Genomic DNA, 26,315 nt, shown 5'->3' with positions numbered 1-26,315 from the left:
TCTAATGACCTCCATCTGTCTCTCTCCCTGAATACAAACCTAGAGGCATGAATATCTTCCTCTTTGTTTCCAGCAATGTCTGAAATGTTTCTAATTTTTTACGTTTCAGTTGCTTCTGAAATGTTTCAAAATGAAAACAGGTGGTCTGTGCTTCCTAGATAGCACTCTGTCCAGGTATTAAACACTGAATTTGTGAATATATATAATCTGAACTAACTCCAGAATGCTTTACTCAGAACTGCTCAACACTGTAGAGAGGTTTTTCCTACACAAGCATAAATTTACAAACTGATAAGTTCACTTTTTCAAACGAAGTTAAAGCAGCTACTGAGCACTGAAGGTGTTTGACTTTTGAGCACTTAAGATTTACATTTACCAAAGTCACCTCAACATAACCCCAACAAACTGGTGTGAAAAGGTCGCTGATTTGGTCAAATCAATACATTCAGGTGAAAATCAGGTTTTGTGGACATTCAGGTTAAACTGCTAAACAATTTTACCTGAAAAGATATCAATAAATGTTTAAATGAGGATTTATACAGTAAAGAATTGGTAAAAAAACAGTACATCTGTACAACTGAGACACAAAGAAGATCCCGATGACTGATGGACAAAGAAAAAAACTAATATTTAATGATGCTAAAAACTAAACAGCTGATTCCTAAAAGTGTATTTAAGTACAACCAAACCACTCCCTTAAATATGCATAATTAAACCTTTGGACAGTTTAAATGGGTGTGTTAGTAGTTGTTATTTTAAACTTTGAGTCTGAGTGACTCACCGTTAGAGCCAGCCTCAAGTGGTCACTACAGGAACTGCAGTTTTCCGGTACTTTGGCTTGATTTTTTTCGGCCCAGAGGTGCACAATGATGAACACCAGCTGCAGTGAACTACATAATTTCATAATATAACAGAAATGGAAAAGTTATCACAAAGCAATACAAAATTCAGTGTACTGTGTTTTCCGCACGATAAGGTGTATTTAATTTTTTAAAAATTTTCTCAAAAATCAACAGTCCACCTTATAATCCGGTACGCCTTGTGTATGAATTCTGTGTGCGCTTACTGACCTCGAATGTTTTAGTACATCTTTGGTAAACTTGATGGATTGTCAGAGCATTATGGCTACCGTAGTCAGGAGCCTCAGGGAGTACTCTGGGTCCAAAACTCCATCTGTTTCAGGTCGCAAAGTCAAACGAACACAGTGGCATCACTGAGATTTAAAAACTGTCTAAATTCTTTCATCTTTGATAAAATGATCAGCGTAGCTTCTTTAACAGGTGTAACAATGAAGTTTAACATCCAGGCATCCATAAAAACAGAATTTATTAAATTTAATGGCGTTAGAAGTTGGCAGGAGGTTAGCTCGCTAGTTTCCACCTAAACATGATATACCATGTCTTGACTGAGAGATTTCTGAAAAAATTTAAACGTACAGCTCTGCTATCACTTCCAACATAAATAAAGACAGAAAACTAAACAGCAGTAACAGTTGTATGGTTACTGAAGTTGGGCTAGCAGGTATATAATGATGTGCTACGTGATCACTAGCTACGTTAGCATAACATAAATGCAGGGAAGCTGGAGAATGAACGCTAACTTTTTTCCACTGGATAAAAGTTAACGTGAGGGTTCTCGATGGTTGGCGACAAATACAATCTCGTGGCAGGATGCTGTAAACGGACTGAAGCAAGAAGAATGAGTTGAGTAAAGTTTGATTTATCTGACTGTTTTGTTTCGCTTGTTGCGCCTTATAATCCGGTGCGCCTTATGGTCCGAAAAATACAACCCTCAACCCTTTATGTACCTAGTCGTTAGGAGTTTCTCCCCCCCGAAATGACCCACCGTCACTCAGTCCACTGATCGTGTATCAGGGCCACCAAAAGCATGCTTACTGGGGAGCTCACATTCTCACCCTCCCTGCTTCAGTGACACAGTTAATAAAACGATTAAAAGATCCTTGTCTCTGTCTCATGGTTTTTGTCTTTTTTTTTTTTTCCTTCTTCTTCTTCCTTTTCTAGCCCAGTGCAGATGTGCAGTATAGTCGGAGCACCGCCACACGGATCCCTGTGTCAAAAGGTATGAAACCAAGCAGCAAAGCGGTCCTGGGCGTGTCCACGGTGACAAGGTTAGACTCACGGGCCGAGAGCCACGCGATGAAAATCGAGCTGAGGAAGCCGACCGTGTGTGGCTTGGCCTCTGCGGCAGCAGGAAAGAGCTGAGTGCCGGTTCACCACCAAATCCCCAAATCTGCTGCCAGAATAGAGACGCAGAACACATCTGTGTGCATTCACCATGGAACTGTGTGTGATGTCGCCTTTTACCACAGCTTAGCTTTACAAACATCATTTAATGCGCTACCACTCATGTTTTCAGATAATATTCATGTCATTTGAACGGCCGGTTAATTGCACGAGAAAGCTTTGCTGATTTCATTAACTCCATCTTGCCGCTCCTTCATAGATGGTTCAGATTTTTAATGCCATCATCATATTTTTATAGCATGTGTTTATTTCACCGCAGCTCATGGAGGTTTCTGGTGACCGAGGCGCTGACTGTGAATTGTTTGTGACACGCACCAAAATAAAAACTATTTATCTCTGAACCAAGTACGGCTTTGCTTCATAACTTCCATCTTTGTGACTGCGTGGTGCCCGTGCTGCTTCCCAGAACACTCCCGGGACACCATGAAAACTAATTCTCTGAACTTGATTCCACATCCTGTATAGAAGTAAAAATGCATTTCATGTAAGATATTTGTACTCCTCACCTTTAAGTAGCCATTTTTCCTTCATCACAGGTGTGCAGAGTAATGGTTTCTTATTTCGGTTTCAACTAAAGTGCATTTGAGAATGTGAGCAGTTGGACAGATGGATGTGGACCTCAGCCTGAGAAGTAAAGAAAAACAAGAATAAAGTTTAGACACTAAAGTTAATTAAAGTTACCTGTAAAGGGATTTATTGAGTTGTATGATGTAAATACTGGTACCGTGGAAACAGAGGGACAAGGTACATCATGAGTTGGCGACCAGTGAGTCAATTTGGCTCTAATGGGATCATTTACTAAATGAGCATCATATATAAATAGCAGCTGAGATCATAAACTCATCAGGAAAGTGTTCACCTGGGTGAAGTCGGCTCATTTCTCACTGGCTTCTTTTTCTAATCACAGGAGTCGCCCCCTGCTGGCCATTATTCAGAATGGTTTCCACACAGACCTCCTGTGAGCGTTAGTCCACATTGTGAGCGTTCACCTCCCTCTTGTGGACAAGTGCACATAAACAGACTGAGTTGAGATTCACTTCAGCAAAAAACTGATCACATTTAGAAATCTGACATCTCTAAACTGCCTCAGTGAGGCAGCAGCAGCCTCACGCTTCCTCTAATGATTGTCTCACCGCAGGCTGAACAAAACAGCCAACACAATTACCTGCTGATTGTGTAATCTGTCAGGAGATGTGGAGAGATGCGGTGATCTGAACAAGCAACTGTGCTACCACTTAATTAGAGTGATTCAGGAAGATGGAGAGTGTGAGATATGCTGATGTAAGGAGGAAAGAGGAAGATGGCAGGATATTAAAGACTGCAGCTGGAAAACAGAAGGGTAAACATGATCAATCACAGAGCCTGCTGCTTAGAGATTTGGGGGGGGGGGATCAAGTCCTTTCTGGGAACAACATCAGAGGCTGAACAGGATTATGAAAATCATAGCTGGGCTGAGCCGGGCACACTCCTCAGAGAAAACTGCTCAGAGCCGACATGCGGACTTTTCTGCTGCAGTCCAGCTGCAGAGCTGAAAAACTGCTGGGAGTGGGCCGGCCATTACAGTGTCTAACAACTAACAATCATTTACAGCTCGGACTCATCTGATTGTGTCTTCTTTTACTCATTTATAACTAGATTTATATAATATATCCTACTATATCCAGGTTACACTCGAATAAAACAGATAAAAAATTGACAGATTCCTCAGTATATATATTGTCACTTGATTTAATGGACTGGTTTTTATAAAGTGCTTTATTTACTCTATTTGAGCACTTGGAGCCCTTTATACATCTTTCACACCCTTTCACACATATTCACACTCTGATGAGCACATCAGGAGGAACTGAGAGTTCAGTATCGTGCCCAAGGATACCAGGGATTGAACAACCAACCTTCAGTAGATCACCTGCTGAGCCACAGCCATTCCTGATTAACAGACTTATTATCATAATAGGATGATACAAATAAAATTGTCAAGAATTGAAAAAGAGTGAGCGCTAGTCTGAAACAGTACAGCGGCTTTTAAAACCAATTCAGAGTCTAACAGGTAGCCCCTTTAAAGGCCCAGTGTAGGTGCAATTTGTGCACTTCTATTTATGCAAGTAAGCACCCATGCAGCTGATTTGTTGCATTCCTCAGTAACCCAGTAAGCAGGGCGGGACAAGAGTCTGGCCTCCTGTTATAAAGTGTGTTTCAGTCACTCTGATGTGTGCTATTATAACCTGCAGCAAAGTCACTGCACCGCTTTAGTGCAGATGAGGAATGTTTACTGTTTTTTAGATCAAGGTGACAATATTTTCATGCCAAAGAGAGCAGGATGCATTTTCGATGTTGTTACCTGAGACGGAGATAGAGATGCACTCACGGATATTGTGCTGTGATCATTTTTCAGATATTTCTCCTCCTGCATTTGCTTCTACCGATTGATCTTCTCACACCCTGTGCACATGTGAAGTATTCAGTAACTCAACACAACTTTATTTATGAAGCACATTTACAAGCAACTGATGCTGACAAAAGACAAAATTGACAAAACCAAACACGGTAATAGATAAAAAAAAATACACAGAAAACACACAGAGAGCTGCATCTGCTGATGGGTGCTAAACATATAGCTGTAGAAGACAAAGAGACAAGAGACACAGTGAACAGTGTCCGTCCATCCATCCATCCATCCATCCATCCATCCATCAGGTCCTGTTCTAAGTAGACCCTTTATTCATGTAAATATAATAACTGAATAAATATAATAACTGTCATTATAACTACAAAATAATCACTTCAATTATCTTCATTAAGTTACAAGTCGAACAGCAAGTAAAGGGTTTCATTTATGTAAGTTGTAAGTTTAAAACAAGTTAGAGGTAGAGCTCGGACAAAAGCAAATCTCTGTTTCATTTCTAAAATCTTTTATACATATGAAACTGCCTACTGCTCTAAAGTCGATGAGCTGTCTAAGGGGAGCGTGATGACTCAAATGAAGGTTTTCTTGTCTTTGTGTTTTCCACCACAGGTTCACTGATGGATGCTGGCACAGTAAATTGGCGCCGCTGAGCCATGAAGAATGGTGAAGATGATGGGAGACTTTTAACAACAAAAACAAGAAGAAAAAAAAAAAATCAGAAGCTTCAGTACATGATGCAAACAGTCACACCTCCCACTTCTAATGATTCCCATCCCCCCCTTTGTGTTCACAAACAAACACCTTCCATTAGTGGAATAAATTAACACCATAAAATGGAATTATTATTATTTGGGGGCTTTTTATCCTTTATTATAACAGGGAAGCCAGGAGAGAGAGGAGTAGGAAAACACTCAGTTAATTCAGATGTGGGGCTTGGCAATTGCCTTGTGGCTTATTTGTATCTGCTCAACCCAGTGAGGTGTACTGGCACGCTGTTTTATTAGGCATCAAATCGTTAACAATTTTAGTCTGTATTGCCAGGCAGGAGCAGAGGAAGGTTTCAGAGAAGATTTATGGATGTAGTGAAAAAGGACATACAGAGGATTGGTATGGATGAGATGGGATGATGTAGAGGCCCTGTGGTAATCCACTGAGGCGACCCTTAAAGGGAACAGTGGAAAGAAGAATAAGTTTTTCTCTTTTTTTTTTTTTTTTTTGCTAAATCAGTTTTAAAACATATATAAAATGAAATAAAAAACAACAACAAAACAAACAAACCTGTTTTGAAAGTTGCTGAATATCCTGCAGTTGGACATGAAGATAATGAATGACATACAGTGTCTCTGATGGTTTATTTGCCATATTATTTATGTGGATGTGAACATATGCATACAGTGCTTGGAAATTTCAATTCGAATCCTTGAACATCTCGCTTTTTGTTATTCTTTTTCAATATACATGATGTATGCTGTTTGAAGCCTACGTGATGGCTTTCTGAGACTTTATTCACACACACGGATATTGTCAGTGAAGAACTTCTTCATGTTGATAGAATTAAATCTGCCAATAAAATTCTACCAGCAGTGAAATGAAACTTATTTATTTCTGATTTTGGACGTTGTATGACTAATAACGATGCCTTTAAGTGATTCACGTACATCTTAATCTCATCTTTGGAAATTGAAACCAATTCTTTGCCATTCCAGCGAGAAATAATAAAACCATTGCTGTATCACTCGTAGCATAAAATAATTGTAATTAGATACTAAACAGATTTCCATCTTCTTATGTTACACCAGTCCACGTGTCCTTTCAATACAGCATTGGCTGAATCTTTTGTTTCCGCAGCGGTCACTGAATGCAGCAGTAGCCACCACAAGAGTTACGTCACTGGGTGTTGTTGACAAACCTGTTTGTACACTTCCGGGAAAGGAAGTGCTAGCCGTTTTTAGCTAGCCTCTCCGTGGTTTAGAGATGAACAAACAGAACTTTGATTAGCATAAATAACACTCAAATTAGCAACAAGCTAATGACGACGCCGTTTAAGACTGGCGCCTTTTAAAAACAACTGTCGTCGAGAAGCTAGCCCCGTTAGCCTGCTAAGGTCAGCTGGATAAATCACAGATCCGAAGTTATGATGGCGTCCAGTTACAGCGCCAAAGACGAGGACGGTCACATCACCGTGTCTGGACCCGGTGGCGGGACTCTGCGGAACAAGAAGCCCGAAAACACCGCCTTTAAGCAGCAGAGGCTCCCCGCGTGGCAGCCCATCCTCACCGCGGGCACTGTCCTCCCGGCCTTCTTCATCATCGGGCTCATCTTCATCCCCATCGGCATCGGCCTGTACGTGACGTCTAACAACATCAAGGAGTTTGAGGTAAACTGAGCTGATTTTTCTGTGTCACGAGTATTGTATTAATATTGTATTTGTCCACATAGTGTAATTCCCATCAAATGGCACAAACACAATTTGATCATTATCTGGTAAAGCTCTTCCAAAACAGGGTTTAACATTTTATTGAGCTAAATGATTCTGTTAATACTGACATTTTCTCCAAAACGCTCATATTCATGATATAATTGTATCTTGAATATCTCTTCATTCACATATCTTAAATAAATAAAGCTGTCAGTATCATGAAATATATTGAGCTAACTGAGTTTATTTATTACATTTATTTTCTTCGTGCTTACAGATCGATTACACCGGAGATGACGCGTCCAGTCCCTGCTACAACTGTGCAAAGAACTTCAGCTGGAACAACACGAAGTCCTGCACCTGCACAATCCCCTTCCAGCTGGATCAGCCTTACGAGGTAAGATGCATCCAGGACTACAGCCCAGCAGCAACCAGTTTGATTAAGCTAACCTTTACACATCTTTCTCTCAATCAAACAGAGCAACGTCTTCATGTATTACGGCCTCTCCAACTTTTACCAAAATCACAGACGTTACGTGAAGTCAAGAGATGACAGCCAGCTGAACGGAAACATCGATTCCCTCAAGGTAGGAGCTTCCTCTCCAATGGCAAGCAGGAAAAAAGAGAAGGTGAACTCATATCAAGGACAAAATGTTTTAGGTCACAGACCAAGAAAACAACAAGGGAAAATGGGTTTAAATGCAGTTAAAACTTAGATTTCAAAAACATATTTAGTTTTGATATATACGCTAATTTTCAGGCATGAGTCAAAGAAATGAAGAGCAACAGGTGAATAAATAAATAAACAAACCAAAACCAAAACATAGTGGTGATCTCAACATTTGAAGACAAGTATGGAGAACCAAACCTGGAATCCAGACTTGGGCCTCATTGGTCCATTAGCACATTTAACGGGAGAGGATGACATAACGTTTGTCAGATGATAATATTAAACACGCTTCAGACTGCAGCACAAACACATTGTTCAAGCTGCCTGTGTGAGCACATCTATCAGTCAAAGCAGCTACGCCCCCAATTTTACAGGGGTGTCATCCTGTAAAACTTTTATGAAGTGTCCAGAAAGGCCAAAATGCATTATTTTTATTATTCTTTTTAAATCTTGACTGTAAACATGCTCATTTTTGCTTTAAAACTGAACTTTTTAACATAGGAGTCTGTGGGGACTGTGTCACATTTGGAGCCAGCCTCGGTGAACATTAGAGGAAGTTCTACTTGGTTGTTGCTGGGTTATATCCTTGCTTACAGCTCTAAAAGCTGCGCTACGTGTTGCCACTTCTCTCTCGTCACCTATTCCTTCTCTGTCTTTCACAGAAGCCCAGCAAGGAGTGTGAACCATATGCTTCCATTGATAATAAGCCAATTGCTCCGTGTGGGGCCATCGCCAACAGCATGTTTAACGGTGAGACCATTTTTTTCTTGCAGATTAACAACAAAGAGAGAATGAAGAAAACATTAAAAAAAATTACTATTAGTAAATGATTATGGTGGCCTCGTAGAGCAGCCATCACAGATCAGTTTGTGGGAAGGTGTCTTTGAAGGACTCACTTTTCTCTTATCAGCTGTCTTTGCTTTCTTTGCAGACACTTTGAAGCTGTTTTACAACGACCCCAACGGCACAAGTGTCCCCATCCCGCTGACGTCCACAGGAATTGCCTGGTGGACGGACAAACATGTGAAGTTCAGGAACCCTGTAGGCACCAACTCAAACCTCACGGCTGTTTTTCAAGGTATCGCCAGTCAGTGACGTCTGCTGCACTCTCTTTCTCTGAGGGAGAGGCTGTCTGTTTTTCTTATTGCAGACAAGTCTTAAAAAAGGATTCGTTCTCCTGTGCACAGAGCTGCACTGTTTCCGCGTTATAAACACAGGAAATAAAACAGCTGAAATAAAGCATAAACCTAAAAGTGGCTCAATAAATAAATGAATATGCAGTAACAAGCACCATAATAAGATTAGAAGTAAATATTGATGACTGACAGAAATAAATTCTGCATTTATTTACCTTTATTTTTGACATTTTTTTTTTATTAAGTAACTTTTTTTTTTTAGATTGTATTAATTAGTTTTTAATATTTGTATTTTTATAATTTAACAACACACTTTTTATATTTTATTGTGTGGTTAGATTAGATAGATTTTTATTATTTAATATATTTGATTGATTGTTTAATAGTAATCCTCTATTACTAATATTACTAGTAAATACTGGTAATACTACAATATCAGAAACTCTGACCATTTTTAAGATAATCATCCAACGTCTATTCTGGGTTTTTTTTTGTTTTTTTTTACTTCCACTTCAGGAACAATGAAGCCGGTGAACTGGCACCGGCCCGTGTACGAGCTGGACACTGATCCGGAGAACAACGGCTTCATCAATGAGGACTTCATCGTGTGGATGAGAACTGCCGCTCTTCCCACCTTCCGCAAACTCTACCGCATCATCCAAAAGAAGAACAATATGGCCCCCACGCTGCCCCGAGGAAACTACACCTTAGTGGTGGACTACAGTATCCTTAACGTGAAAGTCGTGACAGCAAAACTGCATGAAAAAAACAGATTCTTATAAAATTTAAATGAAGGTTTAAAAGAAAAATAAGTGGTTGTCGTACCTTTAACCTGATGAAACCAGATTACCCTGTTCGCAGCTTTGAGGGCAGGAAGCGGATGATCCTGAGCACCATCTCCTGGATGGGAGGCAAGAACCCATTCTTGGGCATCGCCTACATCACCGTGGGCTCCGTCTGCTTCTTCCTGGGCGTTGTGCTACTGGTCATCCACCACAAATACGGGAACCGCAACAACAGCGCTAACATCTCAAACTGAGGTGCCGGCTGCACTCCAGCTCGCCTCCACCGCCATAAATGTGATGCGATGGTGAATCTGAGGAAACGGGTGACAATGGTAGATTCATCTTCAGCTGTAGTGCAGAATTCATGTTCTAAAGTCACACTAAAATGCCAATCTTAAAGAAATCAGCTGGAAATGTGCTCATTCCTCTCCTAACTATACAAGTCTAACAAAAACGATTGTGTCAGAGATTCAAGTCAGCACGCAGAACAACCTAAAGCCCAGCCAGGCTCTTCAAATGTTTAAAAAAAAAAAAAAAAATTAACAGGGATGAGTCTGGAAAGTTTTTTACATCACTTTAGGATCTCTGATGGTGAAGTGGAAGTGAGCGGGAGTATAAGTGTGTGAGCTGCATGCTGCTGAGATGTTGTTATCACCGCGCTGCTCGGGTGTATGATGGTGTGTTAGGCCAACCGAAGGCAGAAAATGTGGCTAAAGTTGTAAATTTACCAGAAAAAGTGGCAAAATTAATAGTAAAAACATATGAGACTGTCAAAATGTGAAAATGTAAAAAAGAAATTTGGCAAGTTCATGAGAAACAAAATGTGCAAATATGACAGAATTAATATAAGGAAAAAACAAAAAAACAAATAGCAGGCAGATTTGATAAAGAATAGCAAATTAACATGAAAAAAACTTGTTTACAAGAAAAAAAAATGTAAGAATTGGATAGTTTGAGAAAATAACATCAGTTTTGTGAGGGGAAAAAAAGTTGAAATTTACAGGGAGAAAAAAAGCGAATGTGAGGGAAAAAATTATGGTTTTATGAGACAAACTCGTAAATTAATGTGAAAAAAAAGCCCTCGTATTAAACCGTATTAAAGTTATTACTGAATCTATATTCTGGTTTAGTGATTATTATTTTTTCTGCCTATTTTTTTAACTTTAGTCTAACTTGACTCCCTCTCGCGGTCTCTTTCTGCCCCTGGTTGGTTCTGGTACGGCATTGAACGGGTGGCTTGTCTTTGTGCCTCCTTTTTGTCATTGTCCTAAATCTTTAACTGCGCTTTAACTGTGTTGTAGCAATTTCAAGGGAACACACAGAGTACTGCAGCTAAAAAAAAGAGTGTTTATTTTTTGTATTTACATGAACAGTTTTATGAGATGTTTGCTTGCTAAAGTAAAGCCAGTATTTGCACGTGAGACCTCAGGGTTGCAGTCTGAAACAGGTTTAAATTTGAGTGAGTATGCAGATAAATGTGCACTGATGCGTAGTTTCATCTACTGTGGTTTACATGCAGTAACTACAGCGCAGCATGACTCAGCACTACATGTGATTAAATGTTTTCTGTGCTACGAGTGAATTTATGTCGTTTTACAGCCATTTTTAAGCTAAGAGGAGCTGCAGCTGCTTCCACCTGCTTGTTAAATAGATGCTGCATGTTCAGATGTGCCGAGATATATTATGCTTTTTATTTTTAACATAGAAATGAATTTATTACCTGCATTTGTGTCTGGTTGGATTTGACTTTTGTGTTTTTGATACTTCACCTGTGTTTTGTTGTTTTTTGCTTTAAAAGAATAAATTTGTGATTAAAAAAAAAAAAGATGAGTCATTTTAATTCATCAGCCGGAAATGATAAGTGTGGAAATATTTTTATTTTTCTCATAAGTTTTATGTCATAAAACACTTTTACTGCATTTTATTCTCCAATCCAAAAGGGAGGGAGTGTGTAATCAGTATCTTAGCACTCTAGCATCCAGTTTTCAAGATCTCATTTTCAGATTTTGTGTGATGGTAAACACCGATAATGGCTCAAGCTGTTTCTAGTTTGGTGAAAATCTGGTCTAGGTCAAACTCAATGTTAAAAAAATTTGTAAAAATATATTTTTATTATATTACCAACAAATTTTGAATGGATCATCTTCAAACTGGCTTCAGCTTGTTCAGCAGCAGCGGCGTCTTTAAACATTGGAAGGCAGTGAGGCAGTGAGGGCCTCAATGCTCTGGTACCTTTTGACAGATGTGTGTGTGTGAGGGCTGCATGGGGTCCTCCACAATGCCAGTGGCTTTGCAGATGCAGCGGGTGCGATAGGTGTCTGTGATGGAGAGAAGAGAGGCTCCGATGATCTTCTCAGCTGTTCTCACTATCCTTTGTAGGGTATTGCAATCTGATATGGTGCAGTTACTGTACCAGACAGTAATGTAGCTGCTTAGGATGCTCTCTTTAGTCCCACTGTAGGAGGTGGTGAGAATGGATGATGGGCTTTTCTCAGCTTCTGCAGAAACTAGAGACGCTGTTGGGCTTTCTTAGTTATGGAGCTGGTGTTGAGGGCCCAGAAGAGGTTCTCCATCAAGTGAACAAGAAGGAATTTGGTGGTCTTGACAACCTCACGTAGGGACCTTTACTGTACTGTGTGTGTATATAATTTCTTTTTAATGTTTTAGTTTTCTGTTTTTATTTCTTATGTTTAGCTCATTGAGTTTATGTGTAATGAAACAAGTTACATAAAAATGCCATTTACACTTTAACAGAAAGCAAATATGAAGTTTCATATTTGACATAATTTATTGTTAATGGATTGGATATATGTATTTACTAATATATATATATATAAATAAAAATATATTAACATATATATTAATATATATATATATATATATATATTATATAATATGTATCATATATTTATTAATATATGAACCAGTTCATTCTAAATTCTATAATTTCGTTTGATTAAATCTGCTCTCATGCTTGACTGTGGGTATCTGACGCTCATGTAGGGGCAGCAGCGCGCAGCATGAGCACAGTTAATGATAGCGAAGAAGAATTCAGTGGAAACGGAAGTTAAGGTTTCCTGTGCCCTTGTGACAGAAAGCGGACTGTAGACGGACGATGAGCATGTACAGACAATTTTATGTAAGTTTATTTTCTATGTAGAAGTTTCTCTTGGGTGTTGTTTTTTAACGAGTGAACTGGATAAATGCGATGGATGAGCCACCGGGGTAAAAACAATCGGCTACATTTAGCTTAGAACGGTTAGCAGGGGTCATCACCGGGAAGAGTTAGCATTAGCTTTGCAGAGGAGTTGTATTTAGCGGTGTTGTCCGGCGTCTCGGTGTTTGTTTTCGGTGTATTCAAGACTGGGTTCTTATATTTTCATTAAATGAGTGTTTCTCCGTGTCCTTGTGCTGCTGTTTTCCAGGCGCTTCAGCAGGTAGCGCGGCGGAGCATCTCCAGCTCCGTCCGGCGGCAGGTTGAGAACAAAGTCCCCCAGAAACAGAAGGTGTTCCAGGTAAAGGTCACACAGACAGATCGCTGCACTTCCAACTGTTCCACAAAACCCTGTGTCATCATCGAAGGCCTCCTTTGTGTCTCTGTTGTCGGCCTTAAATTAAGAATCCGACCGTTTCCTACTTCCTGTATACCTATAATATTAATTATTATTTGATCTGAGGCTCTTACCTGTGATCCAAACCTCATATCTTGGTATTGGGAGTGCGCTGGGAAATTTTAAAGGATCGAGGAGCATTGAAAACATCCTAATATGTCAAATAATTAATTCCTGTGTGTGTGTGTGTGTGTGTGTGTGTGTGTCTGTCTGTCTGTCTCTATGTAATAAGCTGATATATATATGAATGATGATGGAAGTGTTAATGTGTTCATTCTGTTATTAGTTCAAGGGATCCACACTGAATAATATACGTTGGAGGTCCTTTAAGTTTTTAATTTAATTTTTTGGGTGGCTATCCAAGGGCACTACAGTGTCACATCTGTTCATATTTGTAGATATTTATCACAGTTAAGTATATTTTCTGTAAAATGAGTCAATTATATGTAATTATCAAAAGCAATGTATGATTCCTAATGAACATTTTAAGAAGTGAATGTGTTAAGAAACATTTTCTCAATCCACCTTCAGTGTGAGGTGGCCTTGGAGCTGAAATCAAAATGCACATATCTTTATGTTGTGTTTATGGCCTTTAGGCAGTGATTGCTGACCTTCATGGAGTCATCTTGCTGACAACAGATCTGCTCTGTTCATTTTAAATTTAGCAACCAAAGGAAGGAGTCAGAGGACACCAAAGCCCCTCAACATTCACCCACCTAACTTGTGTCATTGACTTAAAACAACAAAAACCCAAAGTTCTGTTATCTCCCTTCAGTAGGTGTTTATTTTAAAGGAAAGATGTTCTCATGGACTCCTGTTTTGGTGTGTACTCAGTTATCCGAACGTCAACCTTCAGGCGCTCCTAACGTGATCTGGGATCAATCATTTTTAAAGCTTGGGGAAGCTAAGGTCCCCTCAGAGCTGCAGTCAATTATCTGGATCTTTTATTTTTGTTTTAACTTTACATTCAGACCATGAAAACATTATAACAGTATAACTGTTTCTTTTTAACCAATTTTGTAAATTCTGTATATCAGATTTGCTTTAGAGCCAGAAGTACAGTGAAGAATAAATAAATAAAACAAAAACCTTTAATATCTAAGTTTTCAGTCATGGTCTGAATTTAAGTTTAAATGGGCTCTTAAAAAATAGCAATGACTTGATCCAGTGTTAAATGTAAGCTTGAATGGTGACCTCTGCTGGCCAAAATCTGGTGCTGCAATTGAATCAAGTTGAGACCTCTTAAGATGAGATTCTATAGCTTTTTTTTCTTTAAAAAAAATGAGCTAAACATACCACTTTAAAAACCTGTGACACCTCTCAGTGCCTACAAATCCTTAAGATGTTCTTAAAAGGTCTTAATTTGGCTTAATTTAAAAAGTATTTAATATGAAGGCAATTCCTTTAATTACTTGTGGTTTGCTAATTTTTATTAGATTTGTTTTATATAAATATCATAAATATAAATGCCATAAATAAGGAGTAAGTTTAACTTCAAACATTGTCGTAGAGTAAATTCTGCATGCCCAGTCAGCCTGCAGCAATGTTTTAAAGCAAGAACAAGCAGTTTTACTATGAACTAAAAGTTTTTCTTTCAGCTTATTTATTCTTTAGCTATAAAATGGGACAGTGGAGGAAACCCTGAAGAAGTAGATGACAAGAACGGGGAAAAATGCAGTTGCTGAAAATGTTTATGTCAGAACTGTTTTTAGTTGGTTGGTTTTGCTTTCACTTTTGGATGGCGTCCTTAAACTCAGTAAATACTTCAGTTTGAGCTTCAGAAATCCTCAGTGAATAAAATGTTTGTTTAAGATTTGTGTAATTGCAAAAAACGTAGACGATTCTTGAAATTTTCTTAAATTTTAATTTTTTTTAAATTGCAGAGATCAGACATTAAAACAGTATTTGTAGTCTCTGAGCAGTGTGGAGATGAGCGTCCATCTGAGTTTCATGGTTTTCTTTGTGTTTAATTTTGAAAGAGTTAGATTTTGGTGTCCAGTCTGTTTACATAAAGATGGATTATTATTTATGTGTTCCTGGTGGTGGTGAATGGTGCTTTTTTTTTCTTTTCTTTAGCAGCGGGTCTTCTAATGAGGACACCTCAGTCAGTTTAGCTCCACAGATAAGTCTCCGAACTGAGTGGAGTACTAATTCTGCATGTTTAACCTGCAGTAAATCAGCCGCTAACAGAAGCACTAGCTGGGCTTCAGTAGTTTTTTTTAGCTTTCAGGAAAAGGACGAGCTGGTGCTGAAGCAGATCATCGGTGTGAAAATGAAGAACATGTAGATGATTTGAACAGCTTCCAGTGTGTGCTGCAGACTAAACAAACTAGTTTTCCAGCTGGTTTGTTCTCCTGCACTGCTGTTGGCTGCTCCAGTCTGCTACTTATGTGTTCTATGATTAAACAGCTGCAAACATAATTGCATACTTTAATACAAGAGGACAAAATTAGACCTGAACTTTCAAAAGGTCCGTTTTCAATCTGTAACTCAGACCAGTGATAAAAATGAATATCCTAAAACGTCCTTCTGTGTCTTAAGAATATATTTTTATCGCAGCACTTTTTGGATAGTAGATATATTTAATATTTTTTAACATATCTTAAAGATTTACTGTAAAGAAAGTGGATCTATTTTTAAATGTTAACTTTGATCTGAGTAACAGATTTTATTTTTATTTTTTAAGCGTCAGAGGTAATTTTGTTGGCTTCATAACTTTTTTAAAAAGATTATTTTTGCTTTGTGGATTTATTTATTGACACAAGGTTAAAAAAGCGAGGGCTTTATTCCACCTTTTTCTTGATAAATTCATATTTTCTTGGAAAAAGTATTCTTATGTTATTTTTGGTTATTTTATAACAAAAATTGTTTGTTTCTTTTCTAAAACATTTTTACATGAAATGCAGATTTCTAACTTACAAAGCAGGAACTCCAACAACACTTGAGGAAGTGTCATCCCTGACCCTGATGAAGGCCACAAGCCGAAACATGTTGGTCTATTATTAAAGTTGTTCTTCTTCCTCAAGTGTTGCTGGAGTTCCTGCTTTGTGAATTCTTTTATCCTCTCCATGCACCTTGGAAGCAGGTGAAGTTGTGCCAGAAATTTTATTTTATTTTTTGCTGAGATTTCTACCTTACCCAGTTTCCTGATGGACATGAACATTATGGTCAGGTTACGTCACTTTGGTATGGTGATTTAGAAGTGGGGAAAAAGATCAGTCAAATCCCCAAAATGTGTAAAACAAAAGTCTTTGTGCCATGTCGGAATAGAAGCAGATATCACTTTTATAGAATAAAACACCCTTATTATAAAAATGTTATTTATTATTTATATTTAGAGATTGATAGAGATGTTGAAAAGTTGTTCTTTTGTTTTTGATGCTCACTTTGTAACAATCACAACGAATCACCATTTTAGTAGGAACCTCATCAGCAGGCTTTCATGCAAACAGCTGCTACTCTTCACTGTGTTTAATTTTTGTCGGTGTCTGGATGAGTTCTGGTTAAAGCAGGGCTTACAAACCTGATTGTTCCCCTCCATCTTCTGTTGCAGGAGGATAACGGTATGCCGGTTCATTTAAAGGGAGGCAGTGGCGACGCCCTGCTCTATAGGACAACGATGGCACTCACCGTCCTGGGTAAGTACACCTATCTTTGTAACTGCTTTAAACTCTGAGCTACTTTATGAACCTCATGAGCTGCTGTATTTTTTATTTAAATTGAAAAATCCAGCCTGATAATTTAAACTCAGGTGGTACACAAGTTTTGTACCATGGTAGTTAATATTTGATACCTTTCAGATAAACAAATAGAAACAATCTTGCTGGGATTAAGTAATGGCAACTTTTACTGCTATTAACAAATGGTGTTCTTTCCACAGAACATGAAGTAGTACATATGAGGATATAGATCCATTGGAAAATAATGGGACACTGTATCCTTAGTGAAGCACTTTGAAATCCATTTTAATCTTCGTCTTTTTGCTCTTCCTTCCAGGTGTTGGATATGTGCTGTTTGAGCTGGTGAAGGCATCCTTCCCTCAGAAGAAATAACTTCTCTGCTTCAGCTGTTTACTTCCACTTTCCAAAAACCGGCCAGCTGTTCTATATTGTGTAAGAAGATGAAAATGCTCCGTCTGTGCCGGACCGAGTTTCATGTCGTGGTGCGATTCTATTTTGGTGTTCATTGGATCACTATTTATTTCTCGTAGTCTCTGGTGACCTGAGGATCAATAAAGAAATGCCTCTCATGACCAAGAACCTGCTTGTGCCTCTTTCTTTTTAGTTTTCTGATGGTTGTAAACTGTAAAAAGCTGCTAAAGTAATGGAATTAAACTTTAAACTATTAGTAAAGCAACATGAGGCTCTGCAAACTAAACCTTTTTCCTCCAGTGTGAGGATTTCCCATCGTTAGTCTCAGTTTTATAGAGTTTTAAACTTAATACCTACACAAGTAATTAAATCTCACTCTGTCGCAATTTTGGCTTCTCACGGTTAATAAACATTATATAAAACCTTCAGCCTCTAGCCTTTGTTTGCTATTTTGTAAAGCGTGCACTAGAGGGTACATTGGACAGTAAATTTATAATAATCCATGCTTGACACATTGTCTTAACATGTCTCACTTTTATTAAATAGAGTTTTTTGTGTTTTTCATATAAAGGAAAAAAAATCCTAAATATTCTAAAACTATTCTTGGTCACCGCTACCACTTCTCCATAAATCCTGCCAATGAACAAGCATGTTGGCAGAGGTAATGAATGTGTATTCCTGTACTATATTTATGAGGGCCACATTTTAGTGTTAGGTTTTTCCGGCTCTGTTAAAAAACAACATTTAAAAACATTTAAATTTCACAGAGAGTGAAAATAATGTTTCTGCAGTGTGTTAAAGATGCCTTAAAGTAGCTCTGGACCTGTCAAAAAAACTGAATCAAAGCCTGCTGTGTGAGAGCTGCAGGTTAGTTAGCAAGGAAGTCTGTCCCTGTGTGTGATTCCTGCAAGTACAGGAACTTCTGCCAGGTTCAGCGTGTCATCTGAGTCTGATGAGAATCACAACACGAATCTTTTTCATAGGAAAAAAGTCTAAGTGTAAACAGTTCTTTGACACACCATAAAAATGGGAAATGAGTACTTTTTCATTACTAAATACATGTTTGGCCAACATACTCACAAATGACTCATATACAGCCTGTTCTCCAAGAGCCTTTGCAAGACTAACCTCACCTGTTGACTGATTCCCTCCAACTTATAGGAAATATTAAGAATGTAATTGGTGAAAAAGATGAAATTGTTAAGAAAATCATCCACTTAACTTATGTGGAGTGGGTGATAGACCTTATGGAGATCCAGTTTGGAAAAATGTTGTAGTTTCAAAATTTGGAACTGACTAGTTGTGTTAGGTATATTTCCACAGTAATCTATAAAATGCCGTAGTGTATTATTCATTTTTGCCACAAGGAAAAAAGTAGCACCAAGAGGAAAGGAAGATGGATGTATAACACCATTATACCATAAAAATTGTTGAAAATCAGTCCAGGTCTCTATTATGTAAATTACACATTCTTGACCCTTTTCAGTCTGGGTTTCAGAAGCAGCACTCTACAGAGACCGCTCTCTTAAAAGTCTATAATGATCTGTTAATGGCATCTGATGCAGGGAACTGTTCTGTGATCATTTTGCTTGATCTTAGCGCTGCCTTTGACACCATCGACCACAAAATCCTACTTAACAGGCTCAAGGTTTTGGCTGGTATATCTGACTCTGCCCTAGACTGGTTTTCTTCCTAATTATCAGACAGGACCTTTTCTGTTAGGACTGACAGGTTCACCTCTGTCAATGCTGCCCTGACCTGAGGGGTCCCACAGGATTCAGTTTTAGTTCCATTATTATTTTCTTTTTATATGCTTCCTTTAGCTGGTATCATTCAGTCTTTTAGCGACCTGTCTTATCATTTTTATGCTGATGACATTTAGCTCCATATGTCCTTTAAGCCTCATCAGCTGGATAGGCTGTCCACCCTAGTCCAGTGCTTAACCGAGGTTTCTGATTGGCTTTCAAGCAACTACTTCGTTCTAAATACTAACAAGACCGAGACCATGATCATAGCTCCTCCTGAGGTACATTAATCAGGTTCTTGCCTCTTTCTGTCCATCTGTCAAGTCAAATATTCGAAATCTTGGAGTAATATTTGACTCTTCTCTGGGCCTTGACTGTCATGTAAAATCTTTTTCTCGTTCCTGTTTCTATCATTTAAGAAAAATCTCCAAACTGTGACATATGGTCTCTTCAGCTGAACTGGAAAAACTGATTCGTGCATTTGTGTCATCACGCTTAGATTACTGTAATTCCCTGTTTACTAGCTTGGATAAATCATCTCTCTCTCGCCTCCAGGCGATACAAAATGCAGCAGCCAGACTACTAACTCGCTCTACCAAGCGTGTTCACATTACTTCCATCTTATATTCTTCACATTGGCTCCCAATAGAGTTTAGAATTTGCTTCAAAATTCTTGTTTTAACATACAGAGCACTAAATGGCCAGGCCCCAGATTATTTATCCATACAGTCAGTGAGGTGAAAGACTTTATTCTTTTCTAAACACCTCTGTCAGACCTTGATGTAAACCTACTCAATGTTATGGCTTTCAGCCATGAATGTCCAAGAGTCAGAGCAGCACAAGGATATTCAAACCCAAAGAATTCATGATTACCAGACAGGGACAAGTGAATGGGAATAGTTTGGTGGGTAACCAGGGCTGAAGCTTTCCCATAAACCACAGTTACTTGTAGAAGTTCAACGAGTAACATGGTGGAAATACTAATGTATGTCTCATTTGAAGAGTTTCAGTCAGGAGCCCATCAAAGCACAGAAACAGCTTTAGTGAAGGTTACAAATGATCTAATGGCCTCTGACAGTGGACTCATCTCTGTGCTTGTCCTGCTAGACTTCAGTGCAGCGTTCGATGCTGTCAACTATTATATCCTGAGCAATTAGAGCATGCTGTAGGTATTACAGGTACTGCGCTGCAGTGGTTTAAATTATATATGTAATAGACTCCAATTTGTTCATGTCAATGGAGAGTCCTCTTCACACACTGAGGTTAATTAACTGAAGGTTAATGATGGAGTTCCACAGGGTTCAGTGCTAGGACCTTAGTATCATCAGAAGGCATAGCAAACATTTTCACTGCTATGCAGATGAGACCCAACTCTATCTATCCATGAAGCCAGATAACACACACCAGTTAGTTAAATTGGTTAAATTACATGAATGTCTTAAAGACATAAAGACCTGAATGACCTCTACTTTTCTGCTTCTAAGTTCAGATAAAACTGAGGTTATTGTACTCGGCCCTGAAAATCTTAGAAATATGGTATCTAACCAGATACTTACAATGGATAGCATTACCTTGGCCTCCAGTAACACTGTGAGGAACCTTGGAGTCATTTTTGACCAGGACATGTCCTCCAATTAAGATATTAAACAAATATGTAAGACTGCTTTCTTCCATTTGTATAATATCTCTAAAATGAGAAATATCCTGTCTCGGAGTGGTGCTGAAAAACTAGTTCATTCATTTATTACTTCCAGGCTGGACTACTGTAATTCATTATTATCAGGATGTCCAAAAAACTCCCTGAAAAGTCTTCAGTTGATCTAAAATGCTGCAGCAAGAGTCCTGACAGGGACTAGAAAGAGAGAGCAGATTTCTCCTTTATTGGCTTCCTGTTAAATCCAGAATTGAATTCAAAATCCTGCTCCTCACATACAAGGTCTTAAATAATCAGGCCCCATCTTATCTTAATGACCTTGTAGTACCATATCACCCTATTAGAGCACTTCGCTCCCACACTGTAGGCTCACTTGTGTTTCCTAAGACACACAAGAGCCTTGGATCATATAGTTAGGGTTTTAAAGTTTTAGTCTTTATCAATCTTTGGCTCTCTTCCACAGCATGAGTTTTCCTGTTTTCCTCCCCTCATTATGACAGAGATTTCTTCCTGTTAAAAAGGAGCTTTTCCTTTCCACTGTTGCCAAAGCACTTTTTCATAACGGTTAATTGATTGTTCGTGTTTTTTCTGTTGCTTTTGTATTACTGTATTATTGTATTATTGAGTCTTGACCTTACAATATAAAGTGCCTTGAGGCAACTGTTGTGATTTGCCCTGTATAAGTAAAATCGAATTGAATTAAACTGAAAATTAATTCTTTGATCTTAATGTGATCAATCTATCTCCGTTAACGAGCCTTGTCCACAGGCTTTTAAGGTGGCAGGAATTAAGCCACTGTTTAAAAAGCATTGTTTATTGACCCAGCCGTCTAACTATAGGCCAGTGTCCAGCCTTCATTAGATCACTTTTCACTCATCCAGATATTAAAATGAAAAGTAGCTGCACAACAGTTTAAACCCAACCTTTTTAATAAGTGGTGAAACTCGTATTTATTCTGCCCTGAAGGGAAACTGACATTAAAAATTATCCTCTGCGTTTTTGATATTTTTAAATAATTTTTTCACCAGTCCTGAACTCCACCATCACTTTGTTCCTGCCCACTTCTCAACCACTCGTCATTGCCCAGTAAGGCGCGGTTAGAACTTTGGAGACTGCACGGAAACACGTTAACGTTGGCTGAAAGCTCATCTCTGTAGACAAACATCAACAAAAACGGACAATGTCGTAAGAGCTCGCGGTGGGGCAGGCAGAACTGGGAGCAGCCGCCCCTCCAACCTCCTCGTTAAGTAACAGATTGTTTGAAGACTCTTCACACTTGGAAGAAGGCTGCAGTCTGGGACCGACCACCTCACTCCCACTTTTCTCTGGCCGGAATCTACAGCGAAGACTGTTAAAATTTTTGTCAAGAAAAAGACATTTGTGTCCATCTCATCAGAAGATTGTATAACGGCTGGGAGTATAGAGCATATTTCTCATCATGCAGAAATATTAAATGCATGACTTTACTCTGAGAGGAAATAATATGAGCCACAGAAAGGAGAGAAAAAGAATATAATGTAGAGACAGAAGAAAGATTATTTTCTTAAATATTTTGTAGATTTTGGTGAATTTTAGTCTTTTATATACAATAAAGCTTATCATGTGATCTTATTGCTGCTCGTGGAATAATCATGTGACATATTTCTCTATTCAAAGCTGCGTTTTCTGGTTGTTTTAAGCATCATGTAGATTTAAATGAAGATGAAGGTGCATTAATGAGCTCTGAGGGTTCATGTTCAGGGAGTAATAATAGTCTCATGAAGTCCCGAGGACGCCTAACTGCCTCCTTGGTTTCTCTCGCAGCTTTCTTCATACTGCTGAGACCAGCAGAGCTGAAGATGAAGAGCAGGCTCTCTCTGGCAGTGGTTGCTGCCCTCATGGCACTGCTGCTGTCCTCCTCTCAGGCCCAGGAGATAGGTAAGACCGCTCTTCCACCTCCCCTCTTCCTTCTCCTCTTCCTCCTCTTTGATTCAACACATCTGACTTCTTCCACCTCCCCTCTCCTCTTTCTGTCCTCTGCCTGCTGTGTGTAGCTGCACGTTTAGTCTAAATTAAAATAATGACTGAAGCAAACGTGTGCCTGTGAAGTGTTTTGCTTAAACTTCAGGTTTTATCTCACGCGTATGATGATCCAATAATACCATCAAAACTTAAACCTAGTTTAATTTTCTTGATAGGAGCTTTTTATTTTGTATTTTTAAAATACAATTAAACCATTAAATATAGCCTACTGAGAGCAGCAATGCAGCTTAAACTTGAATGTATAGTTAAATGTGGCTTTGTGCTTGTGATTAAGATTTACAATCAGAATTTTTCCTATGAAAAGTTCTCATGTAATGCTTCCCATCATGTGATAATCCTTGACAGAAGTTCCTGTTGTAACTGGAAAAAGACAAAAAGTAACTGCTTTCCATCAGACTCAAAGGACATGCTGATCCTTAGCAGAAGTTCCTGTTGTAATTGGAAGCAGATACAGTGACTGATTTCCCAATTCCAAGATCTTGGATCCACAGCAGGATTTAATTCAGTGTTTTCGACAGGTCCATGTGGTCAGGCAGAGCTGCTGTAAGGCATTTTTAACACGCTGCAGAAACATAATGCTAAAATGCTGCTCTTTAAAAACAGCTGAGGGGGTTTAGGACTGATCAACAGTCATTCAGTGTGGTTTTGGAATATTTGTGAGGATTTTTGTTTTTACCACTGTGAGACATCTGGTTTGTCATTATGCATTACAACCTACACTGAGACATGTGAAATTTAAATTTTAAACAGGGACATAGGTCACACAGTGTGTCAGGTGTGTGGATTATTTATGTTATGTTATGTAAATCTGCTTTCTGAGTTTTTGTGATGTACTCCTCTCTCCTCTTGATGTATTTCCTCTGACTCTTTCTCACTTTTCCCTCACACAATAAGACTTTAAAGACATTGTGTCTGTTGTGTACCAGATGTCTGTCATCCCTGCTGCGTGCTGTTGCCACCCTGCCATACAGAGGAGGAAACACGCTGACAGTTGATTTTTAATTAAAAATTATTATTATTATTATTATTATTATTATTATTATTATTATTATTATTATTGGGAGCCAACTTTGATTCATTGTTATATCACAATTTATACAAGTATAGTTTCAAGGCACTTTATACAGTGAGGTCGAAGTATGTTACAGAGAGTCGGACGCTGTGGGAAAGAAAAATTCCCTTTAACAAGAAGAACTGGGAGCAGAAACTGAGCTTAAAATTTGGCAGGAGGGCTGGAGTTGATATACTGAAGATGATGCGCTTCCACAGGAATCGATAGCTTCCATTCAAACACAAATTAGTATCACCTGATCTAGCAGTAAGGTTTCTGAAAAAGAAATGTTTGAAGCCTAATCCTAAAGTAGACAGTGTCCATCTCCTAAACCCAAATGAGCAGCTGGTTCCATAGGAGAGGGGTCTGATAGCTGAAGGATCTCCTTTTAGAAACTCCAGGAACCACAAGCCTGCAGCCTAAGGGTAAAGTGCTTGGCTGGGATAACAGGAGGCCTCTAAAAATGATGGATATGATAAATCCCTGAAGGCTGAAGATTTAGTCTCCTTTAAAGCTTTCCATCAGTAATGGGGGGCATCTAAAAGCTGATGTGTACCGTAAACCTACACATACGGATCAGTATCTAAGGTTTGACTTTCATCATCCTCTGGAGCACAAACTGGGTGTCATCAGGATGCTACAACACAGAGCGAACACCATCCCCACAGACACAGCGGCCAGGGAGGCAGAAGAACAGCACATCAAGAAGGCCCTGAGTAAATGTGGTTATCCCAGCTGGACTTTTGTCAAAGCGGGAAAGGCACCTAAAGAAAGCTCCAGCCGATCCAGGAAGGACAACCGCTGCCCAAGCGAAAACCTGTGGTGATCCCATATGTGTCAGGAGTATTGGAACAGTTGAGATGCATTTTTTCTAAACACTGGGTTTCTGTGGCTTTTAAACCCCAAAACACGCTGCACCAAAAACTGGTCCACCCCAAGGATCGGGCCCCGACACAAACAGAGTAACATAGTGTACGCTGTTAAGTGCCAGGAGGATTGCCAGGATTTATACATCGGGGAAACCAAACAACCTCTGGCGAAGTGGATGGCACAACACAGAAGAGCTACCTCATCAGGCCAGGACTCTGCAGTCTATTTACACCTACCGGCTAGTGGACACTCTTTCAAGGATGAGGATGCACACATCCTGGACAGGGAAGAACGCTGGTTTGAGCGCGGAGTCAAGGAGGCCATTTACGTGAAAAGGGAAAGACCATCTCTGCATCGAGGAGGGGGCCTAAGGGTACATCTTTCACCATCATACAATGCTGTGATTGCAGCCATTCCCCAACTCTCTGTGAATGGTACTCATGGCCATTGATCAGTGGTCTTTGATCAGTGGGTTTTGGTCAGTGGTTGTTGATCAATGGTCATGAGAATTTGCATAATTACAATTAAGGAACTGACCTCCCAGCCCATTGTTCCTTCAGTGGGCTGGTTTCAGTCATTATGCAAATGTACTGTTTATAAGATTGTGGAAACCTGCAGTCAGCTGAGACTGAAGAAGTCACTTGGATGAGTGACGAAACGTTTCTCCCACAAAACGCTACGTCCAGATGAACAGATTCAACTTTTGGAGATTTAAAGCTTTCAGTTTAGGTAAAAATACATTGACGAGGGCCATATTTATTCCTCTCATTTGTGGAGCAAAGTGTCAGAGAAGCATTCCTTGTTGTTTCCCTCAGATGGGGCAGGCTTGTTTCAGAAGGGCTAAACAACAGAAAAGCAGCATGCAGTGCTTTGGGATCTGCACACATAACTGAAACTTCTTCCTCACTGTGGTACAGGAATGGCTCTAAACTATATCCTCAAGAACAGCTTCAAACCCAACGTGGGGTTGCGTCCAGACTCCCACAAAATCGGCATCCTAATCACTGATGGAAAGTCTCATGATGAAGTCATCTTAGCTTCACAGAACTTGAGAGACGGCGACATCGAGCTCTACGCTATCAGTGAGTGAGCTTCACTGGTTTCAAGAAAAGTAAGTGAAAACACATTTGAACTTTTCGATGATTGCTACCTGCATGCAGCAATCAGGAAAAGTACCTGACTTTACTAGAATGGGCTGAAAATGATCAACCAGCAGCCACTTTAGTCATCTTCCTTCATCAAACTCATGGTTTATTTTTCTCACAGGTGTAAAAAACGCTGATGAGAATGAGCTGAGGTCCATCGCCTCTGACCCAGATGACATTCACATGTACAACGTCAACGACTTCCAGTTCCTGGTGGACATCATTGACGAACTCTGTCAACCTAGCATACATAGCATACATTTTCACTGCTATGCAGATGACACCCAGCTCTATCTGTCCATGAAGCCAGATAACACACACCAATTAGTTAAACTGCAGGAATGTCTTAAAGACATAAAGACTTGGATGGCCACTAACTTTCTGCTTCTTAACTCAGATAAAACTGAGGTCATTGTACTCGGCGCTGAAAAGCTTAGAAATATGG

The 26,315-nt window shown here is 39.2% G+C and overlaps 3 protein-coding genes across 9 annotated transcripts in view; all 3 read left to right on the top strand.

Annotated features, from left to right (window-relative positions):
* The window catches only part of filip1b (filamin A interacting protein 1b), a 48,185-nt gene extending 41,937 nt beyond the window's left edge, over nucleotides 1-6,248 (top strand). The window contains exons 6-8 of one of the 6 annotated variants that reach the window (XM_035908927.2): nucleotides 110-174; nucleotides 2,022-2,079; nucleotides 5,281-6,248. In XM_035908927.2, coding sequence (XP_035764820.2) covers nucleotides 110-174; nucleotides 2,022-2,079; nucleotides 5,281-5,289 — 132 coding nt within the window. In that variant the 3' untranslated portion in view covers nucleotides 5,290-6,248. Of the gene's footprint in view, nucleotides 1-109; nucleotides 175-2,021; nucleotides 2,606-5,280 lie in introns of those variants that run through there. The other 5 variants (XM_035908928.2, XM_006793478.2, XM_087852462.1 and 2 more) reach the window with 5 other exon arrangements.
* A 312-nt stretch (nucleotides 6,249-6,560) lies between these two features.
* Nucleotides 6,561-11,506, top strand: LOC102776980 (cell cycle control protein 50A-like). 2 transcript variants are annotated; one of them, XM_087852447.1, is made up of 8 exons: nucleotides 6,561-7,048; nucleotides 7,368-7,487; nucleotides 7,570-7,677; nucleotides 8,423-8,510; nucleotides 8,692-8,838; nucleotides 9,413-9,619; nucleotides 9,742-9,943; nucleotides 9,975-11,506. In XM_087852447.1, the coding sequence occupies exons 1-7, from the start codon at nucleotides 6,806-6,808 to the stop codon at nucleotides 9,933-9,935; spliced, it is 1,107 nt and encodes a 368-aa protein (XP_087708573.1). In that variant the 5' UTR covers nucleotides 6,561-6,805; the 3' UTR covers nucleotides 9,936-9,943; nucleotides 9,975-11,506. The 2 variants fall into 2 exon arrangements, with proteins under 2 accessions (XP_087708573.1, XP_006793542.1); XM_006793479.3 differs by having other exon boundaries at nucleotides 9,742-11,506.
* A 1,221-nt stretch (nucleotides 11,507-12,727) lies between these two features.
* cox7a2b (cytochrome c oxidase subunit 7A2b) lies at nucleotides 12,728-17,551 on the top strand. The gene is made up of 4 exons (XM_006793480.3): nucleotides 12,728-12,820; nucleotides 13,107-13,196; nucleotides 16,846-16,930; nucleotides 17,289-17,551. The coding sequence occupies exons 1-4, from the start codon at nucleotides 12,797-12,799 to the stop codon at nucleotides 17,342-17,344; spliced, it is 255 nt and encodes an 84-aa protein (XP_006793543.1). The 5' UTR covers nucleotides 12,728-12,796; the 3' UTR covers nucleotides 17,345-17,551.
* The last annotated feature ends 8,764 nt before the right edge of the window (nucleotides 17,552-26,315 follow it).

The sequence above is a fragment of the Neolamprologus brichardi genome, chromosome 15 (genome assembly GCF_056152115.1).
Source record: "Neolamprologus brichardi isolate AB-2024 chromosome 15, ASM5615211v1, whole genome shotgun sequence".
NCBI lineage: Eukaryota > Metazoa > Chordata > Actinopteri > Cichliformes > Cichlidae > Neolamprologus > Neolamprologus brichardi.
Note: the sequence above shows the minus strand (reverse complement) of the source record. Positions and strands in the feature narration are given on the sequence as shown.